This window comes from Notolabrus celidotus, chromosome 19 (genome assembly GCF_009762535.1).
Source record: "Notolabrus celidotus isolate fNotCel1 chromosome 19, fNotCel1.pri, whole genome shotgun sequence".
Classification (NCBI taxonomy): domain Eukaryota; kingdom Metazoa; phylum Chordata; class Actinopteri; order Labriformes; family Labridae; genus Notolabrus; species Notolabrus celidotus.
This window is the reverse complement of record NC_048290.1, coordinates 16675707-16699026: the sequence shown is the minus strand read 5'-3', so window position 1 is coordinate 16699026 and position 23320 is coordinate 16675707. Positions and strand designations below refer to the sequence as shown.

Here is a 23320-nt window from a genome sequence, read left to right as displayed (position 1 = left end):
ACTCACCACTACACTATTATCATATATTATTTTTAGCCTGTACATACTAGTCATGCCTATTTGTTATTCTTTTGTGTTTATACTTGATGTTATTATTATTATATTTATATAATAATATATATCTTATTCCTATGCCTTGGTACAAAGAGAGCAGTTTACCAAAGAAAAATTCCTTGTGTGTTCAAGCATACCTGGCCAATAAGGCTGATTCTGAAATGTATGTTAAAAAAGGACAAAGTTGGTTTTGATGACGTTTGTTTTGCCCCTCTAATCGTCTTACTTCTCATTTGATGACCTATGTCAGACTTTAAGTTAAATAATAAAGCTTTATTCTTGCAGACAGCTAGGAGTAAAGGACTAATTTGGGGCATAAAAAGACTTTAAACTGTTCTCTTTTGAGGCTGGTCTATTTAAAGTTTTTGTCTTATTTGTGTTTTGTTGGTTAATTTCAGAGCTGTGAGCTGAAGCAGCTGTCAGACCGACAGACCGCAGAACAACAGCTGATGTTTGTTTAAGATAAGAGAGCAGCTGATAATCAACCTCTTCAATAAACTCTGAGATAAGAGACGGCAGAGCGCCCTCTGAAAATAACCACAGATAACAGAGTGAGAGACAGAGAGAGAAAGAGAGAGAGAGAGAGAGAGAGAGAGAGTTTACACAATAAAAACACTCCTTCTTCAGACTGATTTCATGATTTCACTTCACGTTTGTATTGAAAGAACAAAAAGTCACGACAGCTCACAGTTTGTGCAAAGAGACAAAAGACACAAGACACTGCATCTTCATCCACAAAAAAAATCACTTCAAGAACAAGAAAAACATACTTTCATAGAACTCTTATGTACACTTTCCTTCACATCAAACGTGTTCATGATCACAGACACACACACACGACCTTCCACTGGAAGGATAAGACGGGAGCTGAGACACACGAGAGCTTCAATCTGAGTCCTTCATCTGCAGACCGACATGAAATGTGGGTCTCTTCTTTTCATAATAATAATACTGGACTAAAATGTTTAATCACTCAGGTATACATTTTGAAGCTACGCACTTCCTCTTTAAAGACTTACATGAAACAAGAGAAGCTGCACAAGTAAAACCTGCAGATATTTGAAATTCATGGCCAACTTAATCTTCCTTTGTGAAGAAAAATGTGTGATAACCTCAACCTGATTCAAACTTCATGTACCGAAACACCTCCACCTCAAACAATGGTTTCATGCATGTGAGTTTTTGTGCATCGCTCCGTCATGTCCTGCAACCGTACAAAGAAATGGCTGCAGTGTCTTCATGCAGCTGATGCTCGCTGCTTTTACAGCTTCTCCGAGCATTTCATTTCAAGTGATGGAAGCTAAGCTGATCCTGTTAAACAAGTCTGACTTGGTACACATTCAATTTGCATTCACATTATACCTCGCAAAAGGTTGGAACAGATATATACACGCGTCAAGAACAGCGACATCTGTATTTTCAGTGTAAGGGTGAAAGTGGATGAATCACATCTTTTGTCTCCCTTTTCTTCATGGTTTGTTGAATGCAGCAGTAAAAAACTCATTTAAGGGGCTGATTTCTTGTAGATGTTGGTCAAGCAGTTCAAGTCCATGCAACCTTTAGTCCTTTAAAATCCTGACAGAGTACTCTTGAACTTCTGCTCCAGGTTTTTGGATCTTCGTTTAACTCCTCACGTTCTGCAGCGTGTTGACTGAATTAAATAAATATCTTTAAAAACTGAAAACGCTACGACTGGATTTTTAAACAATCTTGAATCTTAAAGAAGCAGCTTTGAAAATGCTCAGTGTTTGTGTCCAACATGGAGTCCATAAAAAACATCAGAGGAGGAAGAGAAGAGGAAGAAGCAGCGTCAGATAGGAGACGGAGACGGATTGAAGCGTCCTGGTGGCAGACGAGCGATACCAACGCACCTCCTCCGAGTCATCTGGAGAAAGAAGAAGACAAGACTCGTTAAAACACTGGACTCATGTTCAAAGAAGATCTATGGTGCAACTTGAGGACTTGATCACAACTTATTCATGTTCAAGTTTTATATCCAACATTTTAGATTTGATTGCAGGGATTCAGTTTATGGTGAAGAAGAGAGAGGGGTTGGAACATTTACTTAATGGAGCGGATGATTGGGAGAGGAGTGAGGAGAATGAAGGTCCAGGACCATAACACTGCCAATAAATCTTCTTTTTCAAGTCAGACAGTGTGAATGATTTGTAATTCTTCAGGGATTCATTTTGAAGCATTACAATGAATAACACACTGACTCCACACTGGACACTGACATTAACTTCGGTAGGTAACTTATTTCACCAGAGGAAAGGCCTGAGCAGTGGTGAAGTTAAGATTTATGAGCGTGTTTTCTTGGTCCCCACTGTCGCATGTTTGTAAAGGAGTTGAGGTTTTTTCTTCCATGTTTTGCATTTTGGATTCAGAGCCTTGAACTGTTAATGAGGTAGAACGACCTTTGGACCGTCAGACTCGGTGAGTCGTTCACACTCAGCGGGAGTTACCAGGGAGTGTCTTGTGTTTGTTTGCTTTAAAGTGGAAAATGTGTGAACGACAGTTTTTCAACCAAAAGTCTGACTGCAGGGCGTCGACGGCTTGTCTACACCTTCACAGTTTGTTCCACTTGGTTCATGGGTGGCAGGAAAATTACCAGCTTGAACTAGATTCTTAATTTTTTATTTCTAGTTTGAGCTGTCCCTGAATGCACCACAGGGATTAGATTAAACTGGGTGATATGATGTGTGTGTGAATCTTACCACAGTCTTTATGGAAGACGTGAGGGAAGCAGTGCAGGACCCCGTACCCACAGCGACAGTACGAGCATCCTTTCTGAACCCACTCGCCGTGAGGGATCTGATTACAGCTCCTGAGGACAGAAGGAAAGATCATGAATCATCAAATAATACAATATGTTAGAGTTAGTTCAGTGACGAGAGATGCTGAGCGGTTTGCGTACCTGATGCGTTGGTCGTACTCGCAGCTCCGTCCAGTGAAGAACGGAGGACAGGCACAGAAGCTTCCGAGGATGCAGGTTCCTCCGTTCTTACAGCAGCTGCGACTCTGCTCAGAGCCTACGAGAGAGGAGACACACGTCAGAGTTAGACATCGCAACTCACTGTAGACATCTTTTAAATCCTTCAATGTGATCCAGCAGGTTACAGCATTTTCCATTGTGGATTTTTGGGGATTTCTTAAACCAGCAGCTGCAAAATGTGCTGCAATATCGAATAAAAAAACATCCTCTCAAGTTTGTTTTATTTGTGAGTGGCAGACTCAGATTGTTATTTTAAGTCTCAGAGAACATTTTAGAAAGGATCCCTGCAGAGAGAGAGAGCTCACTTTCTCCAAAGCCATCAGATTACATCAACAAAGACCACTTTTGGACCCTGCAGGACCCAGACTTGGCAATCTACAGCTGAATGATTCTATTGTTTCTATTTGGAGTGTTTTTTTTTATTCTAATCCCTCAAAATCTCCCAGGAAACATGATAAACTCACAAAAAAATCAAGTGAACCGAGCAGCTTTAAAACATTTCATGTTGTTTCCTTAGACTCAAGGATATGCAAAAATGCAGCCACTTTCATTCAGAGATTCATTCATATAGGAACAAATAATTACATATTTAAGACATTTTTCTGTGAGCTCTGAAACTATTTGCAATTAAGAAACATCTCTTTTCTCATTTCTAACTTTTTAAAATAAGTCTAAATCAGTTTATCTCATTTTGCATGTGTCAAAGCGGCATTAAGTGCTTTCTAAATCAGGATTTAAAGCTCCTGTAAGAGTAGTTGCGGTCTGTTTTAGGGCCCTCAGACCTCAGGTTGAGAAAAACCCTCCCTCGCTGTATCTGTACTGTATCTGTGAGATAAACCAGAGTCTCCATCTGGCAGCACATTCCTGCCATCCTCTGCTACACATCGACAGACAAACAATGAGAGTCTGAACAAACATGTGAAAGTCGCAGAACAACACTAAAGCTGAGCGACGACGAAGCCAAGCATCCAGAGAATCTTTACAACAAAGACTTCTTCTTAACCCGGAATGTTTTATCTGCTACAACTTCGAATTAAATTATCTGCAAAAGAAAACATGATTTGTGAGCAATGTTTGCACTATTGCATTAAAATATGTAGTTTAAGTTCAATAAAATTGTATTTTCACGTAGATCTAAAAGTTTGCTGACCCTTAAATGTAGAGAAAGATGATGGATTGTAAATATTTAAATGCTAACCAAAGAAAATCCTCCATTAAAATCAATTTGGTTAAAAAAGACAAATTCTACCGTATATTTTTGTCACCTTTGTGCATTTGTTTTAACTTTTTGTTTTCTGTAAATATTTGAAAGTATTTCCATGATTCCCTAGTGCATTTAATTAACTTTCTAATATTTAATTCTAATACCATACTCTCTGATTTGCAAGTAGTTTCTCTATGTGCATTTTATGCCCTGAAATCCTTGATGAAAGCTGTTCATTTTAAGATAGATAAGTGTAATTTAAATGTTTCAGGCTGAGATATAAGTGGTGATTTCTCTCAGTGAGCTCAGTGTCCGAGTGTGAACTCACTTCCTGTGAGGCCGATGAAGGGCAGCACAGCGCTGGCGTCCCGGTGTTTACGGTCCCCGCTGTTTTGAGAGTTCACCTGGGCAAACTGAGCCAGGAAGTCCTGCGAGGGCTGCTGGGACTTCACCACCACAGAGGAGGAAGGAGAGGAAGAGGAAGACAGGGATAAAGAGGAGGAGGAGGAGGAGGCCTGGGTTTTGTTGCACTCGTCTCCTTCACAGTCTGGAAAATAAAAAGTGATAAAGTCAGAGTTTGTGCAGGAAATCTTCATTTTGAGATTATCGAACAAGCTGGCTGTGAAACACATCAAATCAAAGGCTTCCTGTCCTTTCTTATTCATCCGTCAAACTGAGATCTGATTTCAAAGTTTCAGTCTCTCTCTTTTGCAAACATGCATCAGGAGTTTTTCTGCACCTGAACATCCTGACAAACTTCTTAATGTGAAGCTTTAAATTAAGTTCATGTGCCCCAAGTTCTGTCCAGCAGATTTCTTGGAATTTTTACGCGTCACGTGAACTCTGCAGAAGTTTCCTTGGCGTTGTGGGTTGAAAATTTGTAAATCAACCTGCAAACTAAACTGAATGCAAGTGAAAAACACTGAATGCTTGCTATAATTGAAATGTCAGTGTCAGGGATAGAAATATTGAACCCAAATCCATTGAAACTAAAAGCATTGGTCCTTAAAAACTCAGTTCTTCATCTTAAAGAGTGCAGCCCCCAAAACTGCAGAAAAACGAACATAAATTCTGCAAGAGGGATAATGTGTACTTTACTTTAAAGCCCCTTCACTGCTCCACATTTTTAAGCTGTATCACAAGTTTATCAACTCTAATCAAAGATAACATTTTGACTGAATGAATAGAGAAGCTCATGGTGTTGTTTTATCCTTTGTGCATGATGTGTTAATCCGGTTGAGTTCTTTTTTGGCCAGTAAAGGACTTATGTTGTTTCTTTTTTTTGCTATGCTTTGCAGGGGACATCATTTTAAACTTCCAGACACACATGCAAAAGTTTCTGATGAAAGTAAAAGGTGAGAGTGAAGAGGAAAGTGTGTGTGAAGCAGACCTGTAGCAGCAGCAGCAGGAGGAGCAGCAGCAGACACATCAGGCACACAGCAGTGTAGACACATCACTGCGCACAGAACCATCCTGCAAACACACAAACAAATGAGTTCACATGAGGATGCAACTTTCAAAACTTACTCAATCATCACTGCAGAGATTACAGGAAGTCTGTTTTTCTTCTTACCTGAGCAGCTTAGTCCACCTCATTCTACCGGAAAGATGTTTCAAATAATCCAGAACACTTGAGAGAAACTTCAGAAAGCTTGCACTCAAACAATCGCCCCGAGCAGAGTCAGGAGAATGTATTTAAAAAGAAAATTAAAAAGAAAGCGTTGATTTTTCTGTCTCTGCAAGTCATAAAGTTCCTTTAAAATGTCCTTAAAATGTCCTCACGCCCAGAGATATGATCGTAAATCCTCCTGCAGAGAGACTCCTCACTGTCTGCTTGTTTCTCTCCTCTCTGTGCGGAGTCAGAGGTATCTGCCCTCCAGGTGAAATCTCCTGCAGGGGGAGGGGCTTATGAAATCACGCCCACCACAACTCGCTATCCGTTTCAGTCTCTCTGACGTCATGTATGAGTGGAATCAACAATAATGGAAACTGAGCTTAGACAATGAAATATGGCTAATTATGCAACCGGAAGTAGCTTAATGAGGAACTCTTTAGTGGTGCCCATTTATAATGTGTATTCTAAAAATACTGTAACTTTTATATGTATACTGTAGGGTGGCTCAGAAGTGCACTGCAAATTTACACATGGCGTTGAAACGCTTTTACACAATTGGAGACAAATTTCCATTTAAGAGGAAAACATTTTAAAAATAAGAAACACCTTTAAAAGGGACAGAACATTTTTACCCCTCCTGAAACAAATGTACAAACTGCAGATCCTACCGGAAAGAGAACGTACCAATGTTTTTCAAAATCAAAGACGTCTGTAATATGAAAATGTGCAACAGCCAGGGAATTAATGTAGATTTGACTTTAACAACCCTGTTTACACTTAAATATTTTTGATTCAGACTGATTAGAGAACACCTCGAAATGTGTTCCTTGCATCACAGCTGACATCTTTTTAATAATATATTTTTTCTCTGCTTAATATACTTTTTTAAGTTGTTACGCAATATCTGGACAACTTCCTGTTGTCACAAGACAATTTCTCAGTGTATGATCTATAAAGTAAAAATCTGTCTATCTGTGAAAATCTTATTAATGAAGAAAAAAATATATAAAGAACTACATTCATTTTTCAGATGAGAACATTAAAAGAAGCCTTTTCAGTCATAAAGACACACATGGTGCTTTTGTATTTTGTATTTTTCTGACTAGACTGCAGAGACGTGTTTCTATAACTTTGTCCCATTTTTAAATGTTTTATGGAGACATAAAGTGACATTTAGAAGTTAGAAATACCTTAAAATTGAAATATTTACAGTTCTGTTGCACAAACCAACAAGTTAAGTTGCATTGAATTCATTGGGAAATAATCTTAATACTGTTCTTCTGCAGGAGTCAGATACACTTTCCACTGACAAGAGGATGTTTCTGTCTCCTCTCTCTCACTTTCTCACCTCCCTCCCCCTCCCTCTATCTCTCCCTCTCTCCTTTCATACACATGCAGCCTACAGTAACCCCACTCGCCCATCCAGCCCGGCCTTCACATGTTAACGACTCTGCAGCTGAGAGGAAGTCCACCTTTCAGAAACAGAGCGGGGCCCTCCCCTCAGACCTGCAGACAACAGAAACCTTCATTTGCATTGCTTATGTTTCTAGTTTACATGAAAACCATCTTCAACAACAGATGTGACAGCAGAGAGTAAAATATGTTTCAAACTGTCCTTAAAAATATACTTATGAGGAATTCTCTCGAACCTGAGCAAGCAAACAAATCATTTAAAGCTCCAGTGAGGAGTTTTTATCTGGTTGTGAAACAGGTTGATGCTTTATGATCTACAAAAGCAAACAAGTCCATCACAAGAAGTGTGACTGTTTCTATAAAGTTATTTTTAATGTCTGAAACATCGGCCGGGGGAAGGTGGCAGATTCAGAGCTTCACTTTTTCACATGTTGGAAGGCAGAATAAAATGTATTTAATCATGTCCTTTTAGGGCTTACGTGCTAACATTAAGGAGCACATTTAAACATACAGTAACCAGGTATCTTCAGGTAATAGGAAAGGGCTGTTATCTATTTCTTTAATAGTTTGTTTATTTGTTTTTTTCACAAACATATCAAGAAAATGTGGCCTCAGCTCAGAATAAAAAGACATTTTGTTATGAGACATTTATCTTACAGGTTGAAGATTAAAAACCAAAAAAATAGCTTTGTTCTCTGGATGAAATAAGATACATAATCCCTTTATCACAAGAAAAATAAGTTGAGAAAACGTAGAAAATAAAATGTATTTAAAAATGTCCTTTTAGGGCTTCCGATTATGCTAATACGAGACATAATCAGCAAAGACAGCTTTGTCCTCAGGGGGCGCCAGAATCGACCCAAACTGAAAGTTCTCACAGGAGCTTTTATGATTCTGGTTTTCTCTAGTAGAGGAGGGAAAACTGGGTTTGAGATATAAAGTGTTTTATTTCTTGATAATTTCCAAAAAGTTTTCTGGAGTTTAGAAAAAAGTGGGAAACACACAAAATTTAAGTTCACAGTTTCCAGGAGATTTCCTATTTTTTTAAAACAGATATTCACAACCACAAAACAGTATTTGTCACGTTCCTGCAACACCATGACGCAGCAGTCAAACCTTTCTCAGAGGCAGAAATCACGTCAATCAGGCTGTTTTTACTCTGCTTGTTATCACCAGAGAGAAGAAACTGGATTATTCTCACATGCAATACACAAATAATATAATTTTCACATTGGAAAAATGCTGGAGAGAATCTGTAAAGGTTTGTTTACATGCTGTGATCAAATACTTGCTTGTTCCTCTGATTATCGTTCATATATCATACTTTTTGTTTCATGGAGCATCTTGAATTCTGCGCAAGTTTAGTCTCAACGCAGAGGTTTATTCTGCCTTTGGCTCTTCTCAGTGTCTTTTGGGATATAATATCTGTTTTATTTTTCCACTTTGTTGTAAATTTGTGCTTCTTTTTTTAACATGTCTGAATCTCTTCTTTTCCCCTCTGTCATCTTTCTTTATTTGAACCTTTCAGGGTTTCATTCGTTAAATTTGAAAAGAGGTAAAAGCTACAAAAATAAAGAGTCTGTAGCTGTTTTATCCTTTAACTTTCTCAGAGTAAATCCAGGCCTGAACCCTCCCCCCTCACACACCAAGCTCTGGTTAACGTGCCTCTGCCTTGACCACAGAGAGACAATCAGAGGTGGAAATGGGTATTTTGTAATCTGTGCAGCATCACAATGCAGTCTGATCTCATGCTAATACACAGCAGGAGAGTCAGCAGCAGGAGGGAGGACCTGAGGGGAGCACAGCAGATCATCTGCATGAGAAAGATCTCAGAGTGCAGAGGACTCAGAGGGGAAGAGGAAGACGCAGATATCACTGACATTTGAAAGAAAGAGGGGCAGAGAATAACAAGGAGGAAGAAAAAGATCCATGAGAAGGAGGAGTGAAACTTTATTTTTGTATCAGCACCGATAAAGAAAAACATTAACAGATACAAACATTATCTGTGAATCCACAGTGGAGAAACAGGGAAACACAAGTCAGAGACAGCAACTCAGAGTCAGGAACTCAGAGTCTTCCTCTAGTGGCCAACTTAAGAAACACATTCAGTACCTTTGGTGACACCTACCCATGCACTCCTCTCCCACTCTTTCACTGGGGTGATGCAGCATAGAGAAGCTGCTTTCAAACAAACGCTCCTGAAGCTTCCTCAATGATTTCAGGACATCCGGGCCCTAAATTTGCAGGACTTGTCTTTCACTCATGCACCACACAGCAGCAGACTTTCTGGGTCAGATGAACTCTCATCACTCCAGAAGTTTCAGTTTGGTTAAAGCACCGACTTAGTACAAAAAATTGTGATATGAAAGCTTCCTACAAGTGAAGCCAAAGTATTTGGAGCTCCTCCTGCTGACTGACTCCAGAAAATGTGTGCATCGTGTTCTGCAGAGACGGAGGCTGCATTTGTGGGACCCCCGTGTTCTTGCAACAGTTATGGTAAGATTTAAAGAGTTAGGGTTAGGTTTATGGTTACACACTAAAAATGCAGTCCTTGGCGACCACTAGGTGGTGCTGTCACAAAAAACAAAAGGTCCTAGAATTTTGGTCACAGAAATGTGGTCCTCAATCTACAGCATCCGGATCTGCAGACACCTGATACTCGTTTCTGCAGACTCAGGACCGTCATGTTCACGTTTCACCCCTGATGACAATAAAAACAAAAATGCAATGACGCACAGCAAAACAAAGAGTATTATGTTTGAAAACTTTAATTCTGCAGTCACATTATTTCATATTTATACATCTTTGCAACAATGCAGTAAAAGCAGCTCTGGCATTTCGAGACTGATCTCTGCAACATCTTTAACTTCAACATCTCACAACATGACATTTTCTCATTTCATTAGTTGGCTAGAGTTTTCTTATCCTCCTTCTGATGCTCACAAGTTAGACTTCAAAACAGCCCAGGAATACATGTGTGAATGCAAAGTGCAAGGAGAACTCCTGAGGTTGATTTTCATTATAGTAATATGAGTGCACAGTGTAAGAGGGTTCATCAGGCAAAATTAACCCAAGGCACCAAAAAGACCAAAGATTGGGTTTCAATAAATACTCACAAACCGTGGTCAGATATGTCTCCTCAGTGTATTTCATAACTTACACTTCCTGAACTCTCTCTGTTTCACTCACGACTCAAACTTTGGTCTTCTTTGTTGAAGTTCCAAAGTTAGTTTAACACTTTAAAACCTCACACACGCAGACTTTTACTCTCTTTACACAGATTTATCCGTTTAGAAAGTAACGTCAATACTACATACTATCTTCAGAGTATGCAGAATGTACTGGATGCTACATTCATAGGTAGTATTGTTAAGTTTGCTCTGAGATAAAACCTGAAGGACAGGGGTCGCGTGTGGGACACTAACAAGAAACTGCACTTAAGAAAATCAAAAGAAAAGAACAAAACTTGTGTTTTCTGAAAGATGTTTTAGGGAATTATTTCTCCCCACAGGCATCCACTAACTCTATGAAAGGATAGATTAAGAAAGGGATTTGGCCAGAAACCAAAATCAAATGGTAGTCCCTGATCAGGGGTACAATAAATTATTTTTAAATAGGAGCAGAACTCATGCATCCAAACTCAAACTCTCATTCATTAATTCATTCATTCATGAAAGAAGGCCAACTGAAGGTGTTGACCCTCTTGTGAGAAAAACCAACTGAACACAGAGATCCTTATATAGCCTCCTTCTGCTGATTGACCCCAGCTGAGGGAGATCACAGGTGATCCCAATAGCAGCTGATGAGAGAGGCAACCTGTGGACCAGATTTGGATCTCTTTGCTTCCAAACAAAAACACTTTAACATTTAACTTTACACATGAGATCCATAAGAAGTAAGGCTGTTTTTTACACAGCCATGGACTCCATTCAGTTGGTGAGAAATGTTCGGCAGCAAGTGTACATTTTGTCCTTGAAGTTCATGAGTTTGAAGCAGGAAAAATGAGAGAGTGTGAGGATGTGAGCGACTTTGACGATGGCCAAATATGAAGATGACCGGGTCAGAGCGTCTCCAGAACTGCAGCTCATGTGGAGTGTTAAGGAAGGTGCAGGGATCGGGAAGTAAAGCGGCAAACTAGCAATAAGGTCAAGGGCGGCGGAGCCTCACTGATGTGCACGAGGAGCCGATTCAACAGAAGAGGTGATGCAGATCAAACATCTGAAAGGGTCAAAGGTCAAACAGAAAGGTGTAGAGCGGTCAGGGTGCAGATTCTGACCCTTGTCCAATATGATCATGAGCATCAGAACTAAGAGGGTGGTCTGGAGGAACATGACAGCGAGTTAAAGTTGTTGAATTGGTCTCCAAATTCCCCAAATCTCTAATCCAGCATCAACAAAGTCTGATCCATGGAGGCTCCACAGGAAGGATCTGCTGCTAATGTCTTGATACCACAGCACACCTTCAGAGGTCTAGGGGAGACCAGATCTATTTGGGTCAGGACTGTTTCAAACCTGACCTCAAAGTTTCAATTGTGTACAGGTGCTGCTAACCTTGTTGTACTGCTGCTGTCGTTGCACGGTTCAATTCTTAGGAGCAATATCAGACGAAGCCAGAGGAAGGTAAAGATCTGAAGTGATGCTGAAACACTCGTCTGGATGGAGACCATCCAGAGATCACACTGAGGTCAAGAGGAGTCTCTTCACAGCTTAAGACGTCGGCCTTCAGATCAAACACGTTCTGATCTAGGTTTGATTCTCGCTCGTTTCACTTCCTGCGATCAGACGATTAAAAATGTCAGAAAACTTCATGAGTCATCTTCACTCAGTTCAGTTGTCCTCCTCCTCTTCATCTTCTTCTTCTTCCTCTTCCTCCTCTTCTTCTTCCTCCTCCTCTTCTTCCTCTTCCTCCTCTTCTTCTTCCTCCTCCTCTTCTTCTTCTTCCTCCTCTGTTGTTGCTTTCTGGTTCATCCTCCAGCTGAGACCCCACTCTCTCTTCCTCCTGCTCTCTTCTTCCTCCTCCTCATTGTTCATCATGCATCTCTGACTCCGGTGCTCGGTGGAGAAACAGACGACCTCGTCTTCCTCCCGCTTCTTCCACCGACAGATCCTCCACGACTCCCTCCAAGCTTGCCACTCCTCCACCTCCTCTCCTTCCTCCTCCTCTTCCTCGTCCACGTCCCCTGTCCTGTGAGCGACAGCGACCATCCAGGCCTGCCTCCAGGCGGAGGAGGGGGAGTGGAGTCCGTGGAACTGAAGGTGGAGCGGGACGCCCGGTTTACGCTTCGACCATTTCTTCTTCACTCGTTTGATCTTCTCTTTTAGCTTCTGCTCCTCTTCATGTTTTAATTCCACCTCTTCCTCCTTTTTCTCCTCCACCTCTTGTTCCTCTTCATCATCTTTTTCCTCCTTTTTCTCCTCCACCTCTTCTTCCTCTTCATCGTCTTCTTCATCCTCCTCTTTTTCCTCCTCCTCATCTTCTTCCTCCTCCTCGTCCTCTTCTTTTCTTTTCACCGCGGCGTCTTTGTCCTTCTTTTCGTCTTCTTCTTCTTCCTCCTCTTCTTCATCTTCTTCCTCCTCCTCTTCTTCTTCTTCCTCCTCCTCGTCCTCTTCTTTTCTTTTCACCGCGGCGTCTTTGTCCTTCTTTTCGTCTTCTTCTTCTTCCTCCTCTTCTTCATCTTCTTCCTCCTCCTCTTCTTCTTCGTCTTCCTCCTCCTCATCTTTTTCTTTGTCGTCGTCCTTGTTTACTTCTGTTTCCTCCTTAACTTTGTTATCTTCCTCCTCTTCTTCATCTTCTTCATCCTCTTCTTTGTCTTCATTTTCCTTGGTTTCACTTTTGTCTTCCTCCTCCTCTTGATCTTCCTCATCCTCCTCTTCATCGACTTCCTTGCCCTCGTCTTCCTTCTCCTCTTCATCCATCTTGCCTTTCTCTTTTACTTCCTCTTCCTCCTCCTCTTCCTCTTCCTCCTCCTCCTCCTCTTCTTCTTTGTTGATTTTCTTGTTTTTCTTGTCTGATTCTTTTTCCTCCTCCTCCTCCTCCTCTTCCTCCTCCTCCTCCTCCTCCTCTTCATCTTCATCCTCCTCACTCTTCTTGTTCACGTCTTTGTTCTCTTTTCTCTCATGTGCATGTTTCTGTTTGAGTTCCTCCTCTTCCTCCACATCTTCATTACCTGTTTTCTTGTGTTCTTCTTTTCCCTTTCCTTTATCTACTTCCTTGTTTTCATCCTCAACATCTACAAATTCTTCATCCTCCTCATCTTCATCTTCCTCCTCCTCACCAGTCTCTTTCATGTGTTTGTCCTCCTCCTCTTCCTCCCTCCCCTCCTGTGCTTCCTCAAACTCATCTTCATCTTCTTCCTCCTCTTCCTCCTCACTGCCCTGCTCTGTGTCTAACTTCTTATTCTCCTCCTTCTCCTTGTGTCCTCCAACGTTGTCCTCTTTCTGTTCTTCATTGTCTTCTTCCTCATTCTCTTCATCATCATCCTCTTCTGCCTCATCGTCTTCATCCACTCCTTCATCCTCCTCTTCCTCCTTATCCTCCTCATCCTCATCTTCCTTGTTGATAATTTCTTTGTCCTCCTTGATCTCGTTTGTTGTGTGTAATTCTTCTTCCTTCTTTGTGTCCTTCTCAACTTCCTTCTCTTCCTCCTCCTCATCTACTCCCTCATCCTCCTCATCGTCCACTCCTTCATCGTCCTCCTCCTCTTCTTCATGTACTTCTTCCTTCTCCTCCTCTTTTTCATGTGCTTCTTCCTCCTCCTCCTCTTCCTCTTCCTCGTCCTCTTCAGATTCCTCCTCCACAGGTGGGATCCATCGTTTCAGGGTCTTCCAGGCGTCGGTCCAGTCTGTCGTCTCTGCGCTCTCTTCGTCCAGCGGTGACGTGAGCAGCAGGTTAGTGGCTTCACGTTTCTCCGTCAGCATGGCAATGTGTCGATGATGAGACATCAGTGAAGCCTCACGCCACCTGAGGAAGAAAAAACATCAGTTTGATGTAGAGCTGAGCAATACCGCCAAAATAAAATCCAACAAAATAACTAAAACTACATTTTTAAATATTTCATTGACTGAAACAAAAATAAGAACAAAACAAGGCTTTAAAATAAAAAAGATAACTAACTGAAACATCATCGATTGTTTGCTGTCCTGATATTTTAGGGGCTCATTATGCTCTAACAGTAGTATGGGAGGGAGGTAAAGCCTTCGGTATCAGGCTACTCCAGGAGGTAGACAGATGTAGAGGCAGAAAAACACCAAAAGAAACTTGGCGAGCGCTCCAGGAGAACCTGCATCAGAACACTACACATATGACCCAGAATCTGACTCCGAACCAGAGCAGGCAACTGTTAAAGTGTTGCAGCTGCTTTTACAACAGCATGTCTCCGAGTTATATGTTAAGATTTTAGGGTTGTTCCTTCTTTTTTGCCTTTCGTGTGTAACTTTCTGGTTGACCGTTGTTCCCAAAGGAGTCTGAACTGAAGTAGTCGACACAAGCAAACAAATTGTGTGTTTAAAAATAAGAAGCAACCACTGTTTTCTTTGGTCCCTCAGTGCTTAGACAGAGTACAGATGTTTGTGTTGTTGTATCTGGCTCTAAACTTTGACATTTTGACTCTGCAGCACTGAAACAAAACCATCATATTGTAGAAGACTCATTCAAGGAGAGCAAGTAGGAGTGGTTTTGATTGCATGCCTCTGCAAATCCCTCTTGTCGTTACATTACCACAGGAGAGAATTCAAATCGCCAGAAACAATGCAGAGGCTTATTTGCTTCCACATTCTCAATGTTGCTAGGCTGAAGGATGACAAAATGTATAATCAGGACTGACTCAGGTTTAGAACAACTGTTGATATGCTGCTATGGGCTTCAGCTCTTTTTATTAAACAAGTCTGCAACAGAGCCACTGTAATCACTTCACTTTTTGTACTTGCTTCTGTGGTTTTGAGAATTATCGCAAGGTTTTGTTGCAAGAATTGAACTTAATGACATTTTTTAGAGCACAAACATTATAAAAACTGTCTTTTTTTAAAAACAAGTAAAGAAATGGAGAGAATCATTGAGTTTAATTAGAGTTTAGACGTTTTCCTGTCTTATACTCAGAAAAAGTAGCATAACAGCAGACATTTTATAATATATATTTTATAATAGAGAACTGATTTGAGATTAGACTTGAGTTTTACCGATGGAAAAAAATTGAATTAAATGGAGCGCCGCCTGCAAGCTAGTTCAGGCAGACAACTCGAGCCGCGCTCATCATACTGACAAGTCACCACCTCTCCATCAGCTGATCTCAACATCCTCATTCGGCGGTCTATTTAAACGGCAAGCCTCCCTGTCTCTGCCTCTGCTTGCAGTGCTCCTGCTGTTCTGCTCAGTGCTGTGTGAAGTTTGTCCCCACCTCCTCCCCGGCTTCCACCTGCGGGCTCCGAGGGGGTTAGTCCTATCTCATTGCTCCTAATGTCTGCATTTAAATAATCTACGAGGATTAATGAAATCCGGAGCCCACACGCCAAACACAATACTGTATGCTGCAATAAACTTATTAAGTAAACGTGAGTTGTCTGACTGAAATTAAATTAATTTCAGATCTCGTAAAAAATATATATAATATAAACTGTCAGTTAGAGTTTATTAAGAAAAATAAATTCAATCGCAGGTTTCGATATTAATATTAAATGTAACTGAAATACAGTAAACAATGCATGACGTCCAATTAATGAACAGCTGGTTAATCATAATCAATATGTGGGATTTTATATAGTTATATTGCTTCTTACTTGTTACTTGTTGCAAAAAAATTTAATGCAAGGATTTGCAAGGTGTTCTTGAATGCATGATATTTCTGACCCTCTTACAGAGACTGGCCAGTGGGTGGCAGCACGGGATGACTAATTTCAACTGGAGAGGCTGATGTGAAATCAGTCCAACAAAACCCATGCACTTTGAATATCTGTCCACTGAGCACTATGCAGGAAAGGGTTAACTTAACGTACGAGTCACACTAACCTGAACTGTTGACTGAATCCCCAGCAGGAGCTCCAGCTCTTCTGACGCTCTTCTGCCTCCACCGGGGGAGCTGCAGACATCAGCCAGGAGTTACTCCACCCGGGCATGAACACATCGTTTATCCTCGTCGTCATACATGTTTCAGGGCCGTCGGAGCTTTCTGAAAGAGTCTCATCGTCTGATACGTCCTCTGATTCATACTCTGACTCCTCGTCCGTCTCTTCTTCTGAATCATACTCTGTCTCATCGTCTGTTTGGTATTCTGTTTCAATATCTGCCTCTGAAAGTTTCCATGAATCCTCCCAGTCCTCCAGCTCCTCCTGTGTGAGAGTCACAACAAACATTTATCAGTAATGTAATATGAATGGATGGTGGTCATACGTCAAACTGACTCCAGAGAGCAGAAACACACGAGAAGACGAGCCTCACCTCCTCCTCGAGTTGTTCCAGCTCCCAAAGTTTGTCACTGAAGTCTTGTTGGTAATCCTCCCAGATTACATCCCACTCAGGTTTATACTGTCTGAAGGGAAAGTTCATGATCTTCCAGGTACCCGCCCAGGGAGGCAGAGCGTACACCATGATCTCAGCTTTACCTTTAAACTTCCTCTCATACAAAACCTCCCACTGGAACTGTGTCTCCTCAGGCGGCTCCAGCTGAGCCGGACTCTTCACCTGGAAACAAGAGAAGTGAGAAGACGGTTAACAGGTCACTCTAAACGATACTTAAGCATCCTCTAGTGTTGAAAGTTTTGGATCCATCATTCTGACGTAGATGTACAGTATAACATAAATTGAAAGCAAGTGACTGATCTTCACTTTCTGAGATGCTTCTGTAGAAGTTTAGGATTTTCAAACTGGAAGAAATATTGTGGCTGTTTCAGAAACTCCAGATCTTTGTGTGCTAGACTAGAATTTGAAATCCTTCTTCTGACCTACAAAGTTCTTCATGGTTAAACACCCTCGTATCTTAAAGAGCTCATAGTGCCCTATTACCCCTCTAGAACACCACGCTCCCAACATGCAGGCCTGCTCATGGTACCTCAAGTCTCTAAAAATAGTATGGGAGGTAGAACCTTCAGTTATCAGGCACCTCTCCTTTGGAATCATCTACCAGTCAGGGTCCGGGAGGCAGACACCCGCTCTACTTTTAAGAGTAGGCTTCAAACTTTCCTTTTTGATAAAGCTTATAGTTAGAGCTGGATCAGGCTTGGACCAGCTCTTAGTTATGCTGCTATAGGCTCAGACTGACATACTAGGATCCTGTCTCTCCTCCACTCTCTGCCTGTCACTTACTTTAACTCTCCCTGTCCCTGAGCTCCCTCGTCTCGTAGGTTCCTCTGGATCTCTGTACTAACTGAGGCAAAATAAATCTTATCTTTCTTAAACCAGCCAGTACCCGACTCCTCTCTGATTCCCAAACTTTGCCCAAAACAAGGCTCAAATCATGAAAGAGCTGAAGTGCTGCTGTGTCTTTAAACTGATCACAAACAGGTGTTCGGATACATCAGGCTTGCTCTGCGTCATTTCTCTTTTGAATGAGTTGCAGAGATCCCTTCACAAGATGAATTAAGCACAGCTTGAACCGTGTCTGGAAACAAAGCAGCTGTCTGGTTAAGTACATTTCATTGTGTCATTCTCAGTACCTGTTTCCAGGAGCGGCTCCATCTCTCCGCAGAAATCGTCCATTCCTCCTCGGGTTGGCATGCTGTTTGTTTGTACTTCCTGTTATCGGGCAGCTCTATGGTGGTGAATCCCAGGATTCTGGCTTTCAGCTCTTTGGCCTTCAGGTAGAGATACTTCGGAGGCTTCAGACTCTGCCAGGAATCTTTCCAGTATATCCGAAACACGTCCACCTCCACTTTACGTTTTGGCCTGCGTGGTCTGGGCGGGGATTCTTGCTTTGGAGGAGGTGGAGGAGGAGGAGGCTCAGGTTTGGTTTTGGGTGGAGGGGGGACGACTTTGAATTTGATTTTGGGCTTGTTGTCGGTTTCATTTTGGCCGCTGGTGAGTCTCTTAAAGTCTCCGGTGGCGACGAGAGACCAGTGATAATTCCACTTTGAGCCTGCTCTGCAGATTAACAGGAAGAGTGTCTCTTTTCAGTTTGAAAATATCAAAAAATCCATTTGTGCACACTGTACCTTTAAGGCAGTAATCTAAAACTGGTCACATTACATACAGCCTATAAATTACTTGGTTGTACTCTGAAAATAAAGGTGTGTTTTTGTCAACATGCATATAAAAGATGAAGCTAATCTGATAACGTCAACATGCCTTATCATGCAGGGTTCCTTTTAAAGATCTGAACTGTGACTCTTACATTTTGTTGGTACTTTGCTTTTTCCACTCAGCATCCTGTTTGTTCTGGTCGGCCACGTTCTGAGACATCTTCTCCCATTGGTCTCTCAGCCGCCCGTTACCGAACGACCTCCCCTCCTGCTTTTTGGACAACATCCTGCTGCCTGAAAGAGAGAGGGACACAAAGAAGCAGTCAACAAGAAAAATAAATAATCTGCTGGGAAAATATTGCTGCAGAAGTGAGCAATTTATGTTGTTGTTTTTTCTACTTCTTGATGCTTGAAACATAAGAAAGGAGTGAAAAATTCTGTCCTAACTTCTCAGACTCCTCAGTCCTGTCTTCAAATATTCAAACCCAACAATCTTTGGTTTCAGAAGAACAAAAACCAGAGTATGTCCAGCATTTTTCCAACTTTTCTTTCAAATTCAACCGTGAAAAAGTTTCAAATTATTTTCTACTGTTCAATTGATCGATTAATTACCCAGCCCCTAATTAGATTCAACATCCTGTCATTGTTTATTGTTATTAAGGTTACATGAAAAGTAAGTTTCATTGAGGGTTAAGGGCTAAGACAAAAAATAACAGGTTATAAAATGAGAGGAGGAGTAAATACCAAAAACATGAAATGATCTGAGACAAGCGAGGCTCATTAAGCATCTCTAATATCACAGTCAATAACCTTTCAGCCAAATATTCAAGTAACAGACATGTTATAGTCAGGGATGCAAGATATATTTTATATTTTTATTTGTTTTTTTTATTGTTTTAATCTTTAATCTTTTGTTGTTTTTATTCTTCCAACATTTTTTATTTCCTTTTATGTGTCTTCTTCAGGTTTATTTTTTTCCCAGTTTCTTTCTTATTTGTAAAGCACTTTGTAACACTGTTTTTAAAAGTGCTACATAAATACAGATTATTATTATTATTATTATTATTATTATTATTATTATTATTATTATTATTATTATTATTATTATTATATACTGCGTCGATAACAGCCTGATAAAGTGAATTATTTTTCTATCATATTACTTCAATAATAAAACTTTATCTGCTACAAAGTGATAAAAGTTGCTTTGGTTTACTCATCAACAAGCTACTCATTCTGACTCAGCAAATCGCAGTATTCAATCCACCGTTACACCAGAGAAGAAAAACAAGTGCTGCTGCAACACACTGTCAAGAGACTAAAAATGTCGTCACCGGTGTGGATGTTTTCACTGTTTTAGAGGACGATAACATGGTTGCAATTTGATCAACATGTGATGCAAGGATTCAGAGAGGAGGAAAAAAGTCCTGAAGTTTCAACACAACCAATCTCTGAGTAGTTGTAATTGCAACAAAGATGTGTTGAAGAAACACTAAGCAGTATTAGCCACAGCTGGCATTTGTACAGAGTATGATGGTGCCAATTGATATTTGAGAGCTGCAGAGTTTAGCAGAGACGACCTTAAGCTAAAGTAATTAGGGACACAAGTTTGACCATGGATAGATGAAACTTTAACTTTAACTCCACTTCTGAATCAGTCTTAACTGTGCCCTCTTTCTCTGCTTAATATTGTGCTGTAAAGTAATCTGTACGTCATTATAAATGAGTTCATGAGGCACTGGTGGCCTAGCGGTCTGGGCGGCCCACATACAGAGGCTATAGTCCTCGTCGCAGGGGTCGCTGGTTCAATTCCCAGCCAGTCGACCATTTCCTGCATGTCCTCCCCCTCTCTCTACTCCCCACATTTCCTGTCTCTCTTCAGCTGTCCTACAAGATAAAGGCAAAAAGGCCCAAAAAATATATATTAAATAAATTAGTTCACGTGTTCAATGATTCTTGTGATATGATAAATGAGTTAAAAAAACATTAGTAAGTGTCTTTAAGTGATGAATATAGTGCAGACAGGCCGTGCAGCCAGTGTGCTAAAGAGAGCTGTGTGACATACAGCTCTCACTCTTTAATCCTTGTCTTTCTGCAGGACGGTCTGCAGGACTTAGCGCTGTCTGAGCTGATAGAAGAAGATGACCTCAGTATAAAACCATGGATTCAAATTAGTAATACAGCTCAGCCTTCTCCGTGCAAGACAATATTCAAGAAGTCCCTGATGCAGACTGAATAAACAAACGGAGGCCGCTCTCTCTGGAGTGTTCCTTACAGCCGCAGACAGACGACCAGGCGAGTAAGTAAACGATCTGCTCCGAGGACAAGCACTTCTAAACACTTTAATGTCCAGTTTTCTGTTTCAAATACGATAGAAGTTTTGAGGTTACTGTGTCGACTGTAATGAGTTCTCAGATGAAACATGAAGATGAAGAAAGATCTGCTCAGACCTTACACTATCCCACAACGCATCTGTGTATCTATGGACAGGTGATTACAGATTTAGATTCGAGCGGCATCATGAGCCAAACCGATGGAAGCTTTGAAAAGTCACAAACTTAAACAGTTCTTGTAACTAGACCAGTGTTTTCTGTTTTATTTTGTCATGCTTAGACTGCAAACTTCCTGCAGAAGACTCACGTGATGTTGTTGTGACTTGTCTGTCAGCTGATTTATAGAGGTTCAGTCGTGCTACCTGAGGAAGTCTGCAGGACGTTTGCAGTTGAATCATGTCACGGTAAAATGAAAACACACAGGTCTAATAACAAGAACAGTTTAATGAAAACTCACAGGAAGTTAAAGATAATTTGCCAGAGGTGGGTTCCTGCCAGAGGCTATGGAAGAGTTTGAAAGCCAGTAGTGTAGAGCAAAGTAGTCAAGTGCATCTTTTACAAAGTGAACATCCTGCTGTAATGAAGAAGACTTGTAACGAGAGATTAAGATCATAAATCAACGGAGTAAACTCACTTTCTCATCTGTTTCCATGCAGGATGGCACCGTTAGGGAACCACAACACGCCACAAGAAGGTGTAAGATACTTACACAGAGGATACACTTTCTTTAAAAAGTAGGCTTCAAACTTTCCTTTTTGATAAAGCTTATAGTTAGAGCTGGCTCAAGCTTGGACCAGGTCTTAGTTACTTACCTGTCTCTTACTTTAACTCTTCCTGCCCCATTAAAGTTACAAACCATCTGGAGTCCCTGAGCTCCCTTGTCTCGTAGGTTCCTCTGGATCTCTGCTGCTGTGGACGTGCCAGACTCCAGCTGCTACAACTACTACTATCCGTCTCACCACTATCATCTCTCTCTCTCTTCATCTCCCTCTATCCCTCTCTCCAACACGGTCTCAGCAGATGTGTGTCTAACATGAGTCTGGTCCTGCTGGAGGTTTCTGCCTGTTAAAGGAAGTTTGTCCTTGCCACTGTAACTTGCTAAATGCTGCAAAGTGTTCTGCTCATGGTGGATTAAGATGAGATCAGACTGAGTCCTGTCTGTAAGATGGGACTGGATCTTATCCGGTCTTGATGTTGGGTCTTTGTTAATAATAGAACATAGAGTATGGTGTTGACCTGCTCTGTTTGGAAAGAGTCTACAGAAAACGTTTGTTGGGATTTGGCGCTTTATAAATAAAGAGGCTTTGTCCAATTTTTATGTTTAGTTTACACGTGTAACATTCCCACTTTGCCTCAGCTGTGTTTATCAAACCCTTAAGGATGACAACGAGCGGAACGAAAGGGTTAACACCACAGGACTCTCCAACACGTGGAAACAAACTATAAATTCAGAGGAGCGCCTTGAACATCCTCCAGGGCTGGTTTTGTTGGTCACATGACCCTGACCTTGCACATTATAGCAGCCCCTCCAGGATGTTTAGCTTAGCTGTAGCTTAGCTTAAAGATTATCAACAGAGCTCCTTCAAAACTGAAACAGTACTCAACGAAGACACCGCAGACTTACTTTGAAATGTTAGTTATCAAACTTTAAAAATACATTTTGTAAAGAAGTAAACGTAACCTGACTTACCTTGTGTCTCTCACGGACTGCCTGTTTGTATGTTTACATCCAATAACAGCATGAATGAAGGTGAACCACAGTGAGTGCACGTCCGGTCTGTCTCTGGACCGGTCGGTCTCTGATCTTTGCTGTTTCTAAGAAGGAACCAGTCTCTGCCTGTCTTTCTCTCTGCCTGTCTCTCTCTGTCTGTCTGTCTTGGGCTTGTTTGTGCAGTTAAATTTTTATCAGCTTACACACTCTGTCGCGTATGTCTGCTCTGGGGTTGAGCAGGCTTCCCCTCTTTGCTATTTTTACCTCCTACGTTAGCAGACCCAGAGCTGCAGCTCTAAATTTAGTGTCAACTGAGGCAACGAGGGGAGCAGCCGCCTTCCTGGGAATACAGAGCGCTTACTTTAATTAAATAAAAAACACTTAGGTGAAATGGATCTTTATTCAACAGGTGCATAAATTAAACAAACAAGACAAGTCTTAGCATGTCTGTGCCAATCAGAGAGTAGGGCTGTGAGCTAACAGGGGACATTCTTATTGCTGGAACACACAGTGACATACTTTTCTCCGGACACCTCCCCCTGCTGGTGGGCTGCCAAGCATTGTGAGGATTGTCTGGCAGCTCCTGGTGTACAGTTTCAAGGCTCCTGCAGTCCACCAGCTTGAAGTGTACCATCACATACGCATGGAATTAACTTTGGTGAATATTCAGCTCTGCTCACTTCCATTATGAGACAGAAGAGACTCATGAAACATTTAGGGATGAGATATTTTCTCCCAGCTGAGGTCAGATATGTTCAACTTTGACCGGCAATGTTGCTGATTCAAGAAACACCTAAAGGAATGTGTGAGTTTGACTACAAACTAGTAAA

General features: G+C 41.2%; 2 protein-coding genes across 2 annotated transcripts; both read right to left on the bottom strand.

The window, feature by feature from the left end:
* Positions 1-683: 683 nt before the first annotated feature.
* tdgf1 (teratocarcinoma-derived growth factor 1) lies at positions 684-6154 on the bottom strand. Its single transcript, XM_034710385.1, has 6 exons — positions 5827-6154; positions 5644-5726; positions 4582-4800; positions 2972-3086; positions 2772-2881; positions 684-1939 (listed from the first exon to the last, which is right to left on the bottom strand). The coding sequence occupies exons 1-6, from the start codon at positions 5847-5849 to the stop codon at positions 1833-1835; spliced, it is 657 nt and encodes a 218-aa protein (XP_034566276.1). The 5' UTR covers positions 5850-6154; the 3' UTR covers positions 684-1832.
* A 3879-nt stretch (positions 6155-10033) lies between these two features.
* On the bottom strand, positions 10034-23090 carry LOC117831484 (golgin subfamily A member 6-like protein 22). The gene is made up of 8 exons (XM_034710203.1): positions 22470-23090; positions 18599-18740; positions 17925-18348; positions 16711-16953; positions 16282-16601; positions 13215-14241; positions 12633-12989; positions 10034-12239 (listed from the first exon to the last, which is right to left on the bottom strand). The coding sequence occupies exons 2-8, from the start codon at positions 18730-18732 to the stop codon at positions 12108-12110; spliced, it is 2637 nt and encodes an 878-aa protein (XP_034566094.1). The 5' UTR covers positions 18733-18740; positions 22470-23090; the 3' UTR covers positions 10034-12107.
* Between the last annotated feature and the right edge of the window lie 230 nt (positions 23091-23320).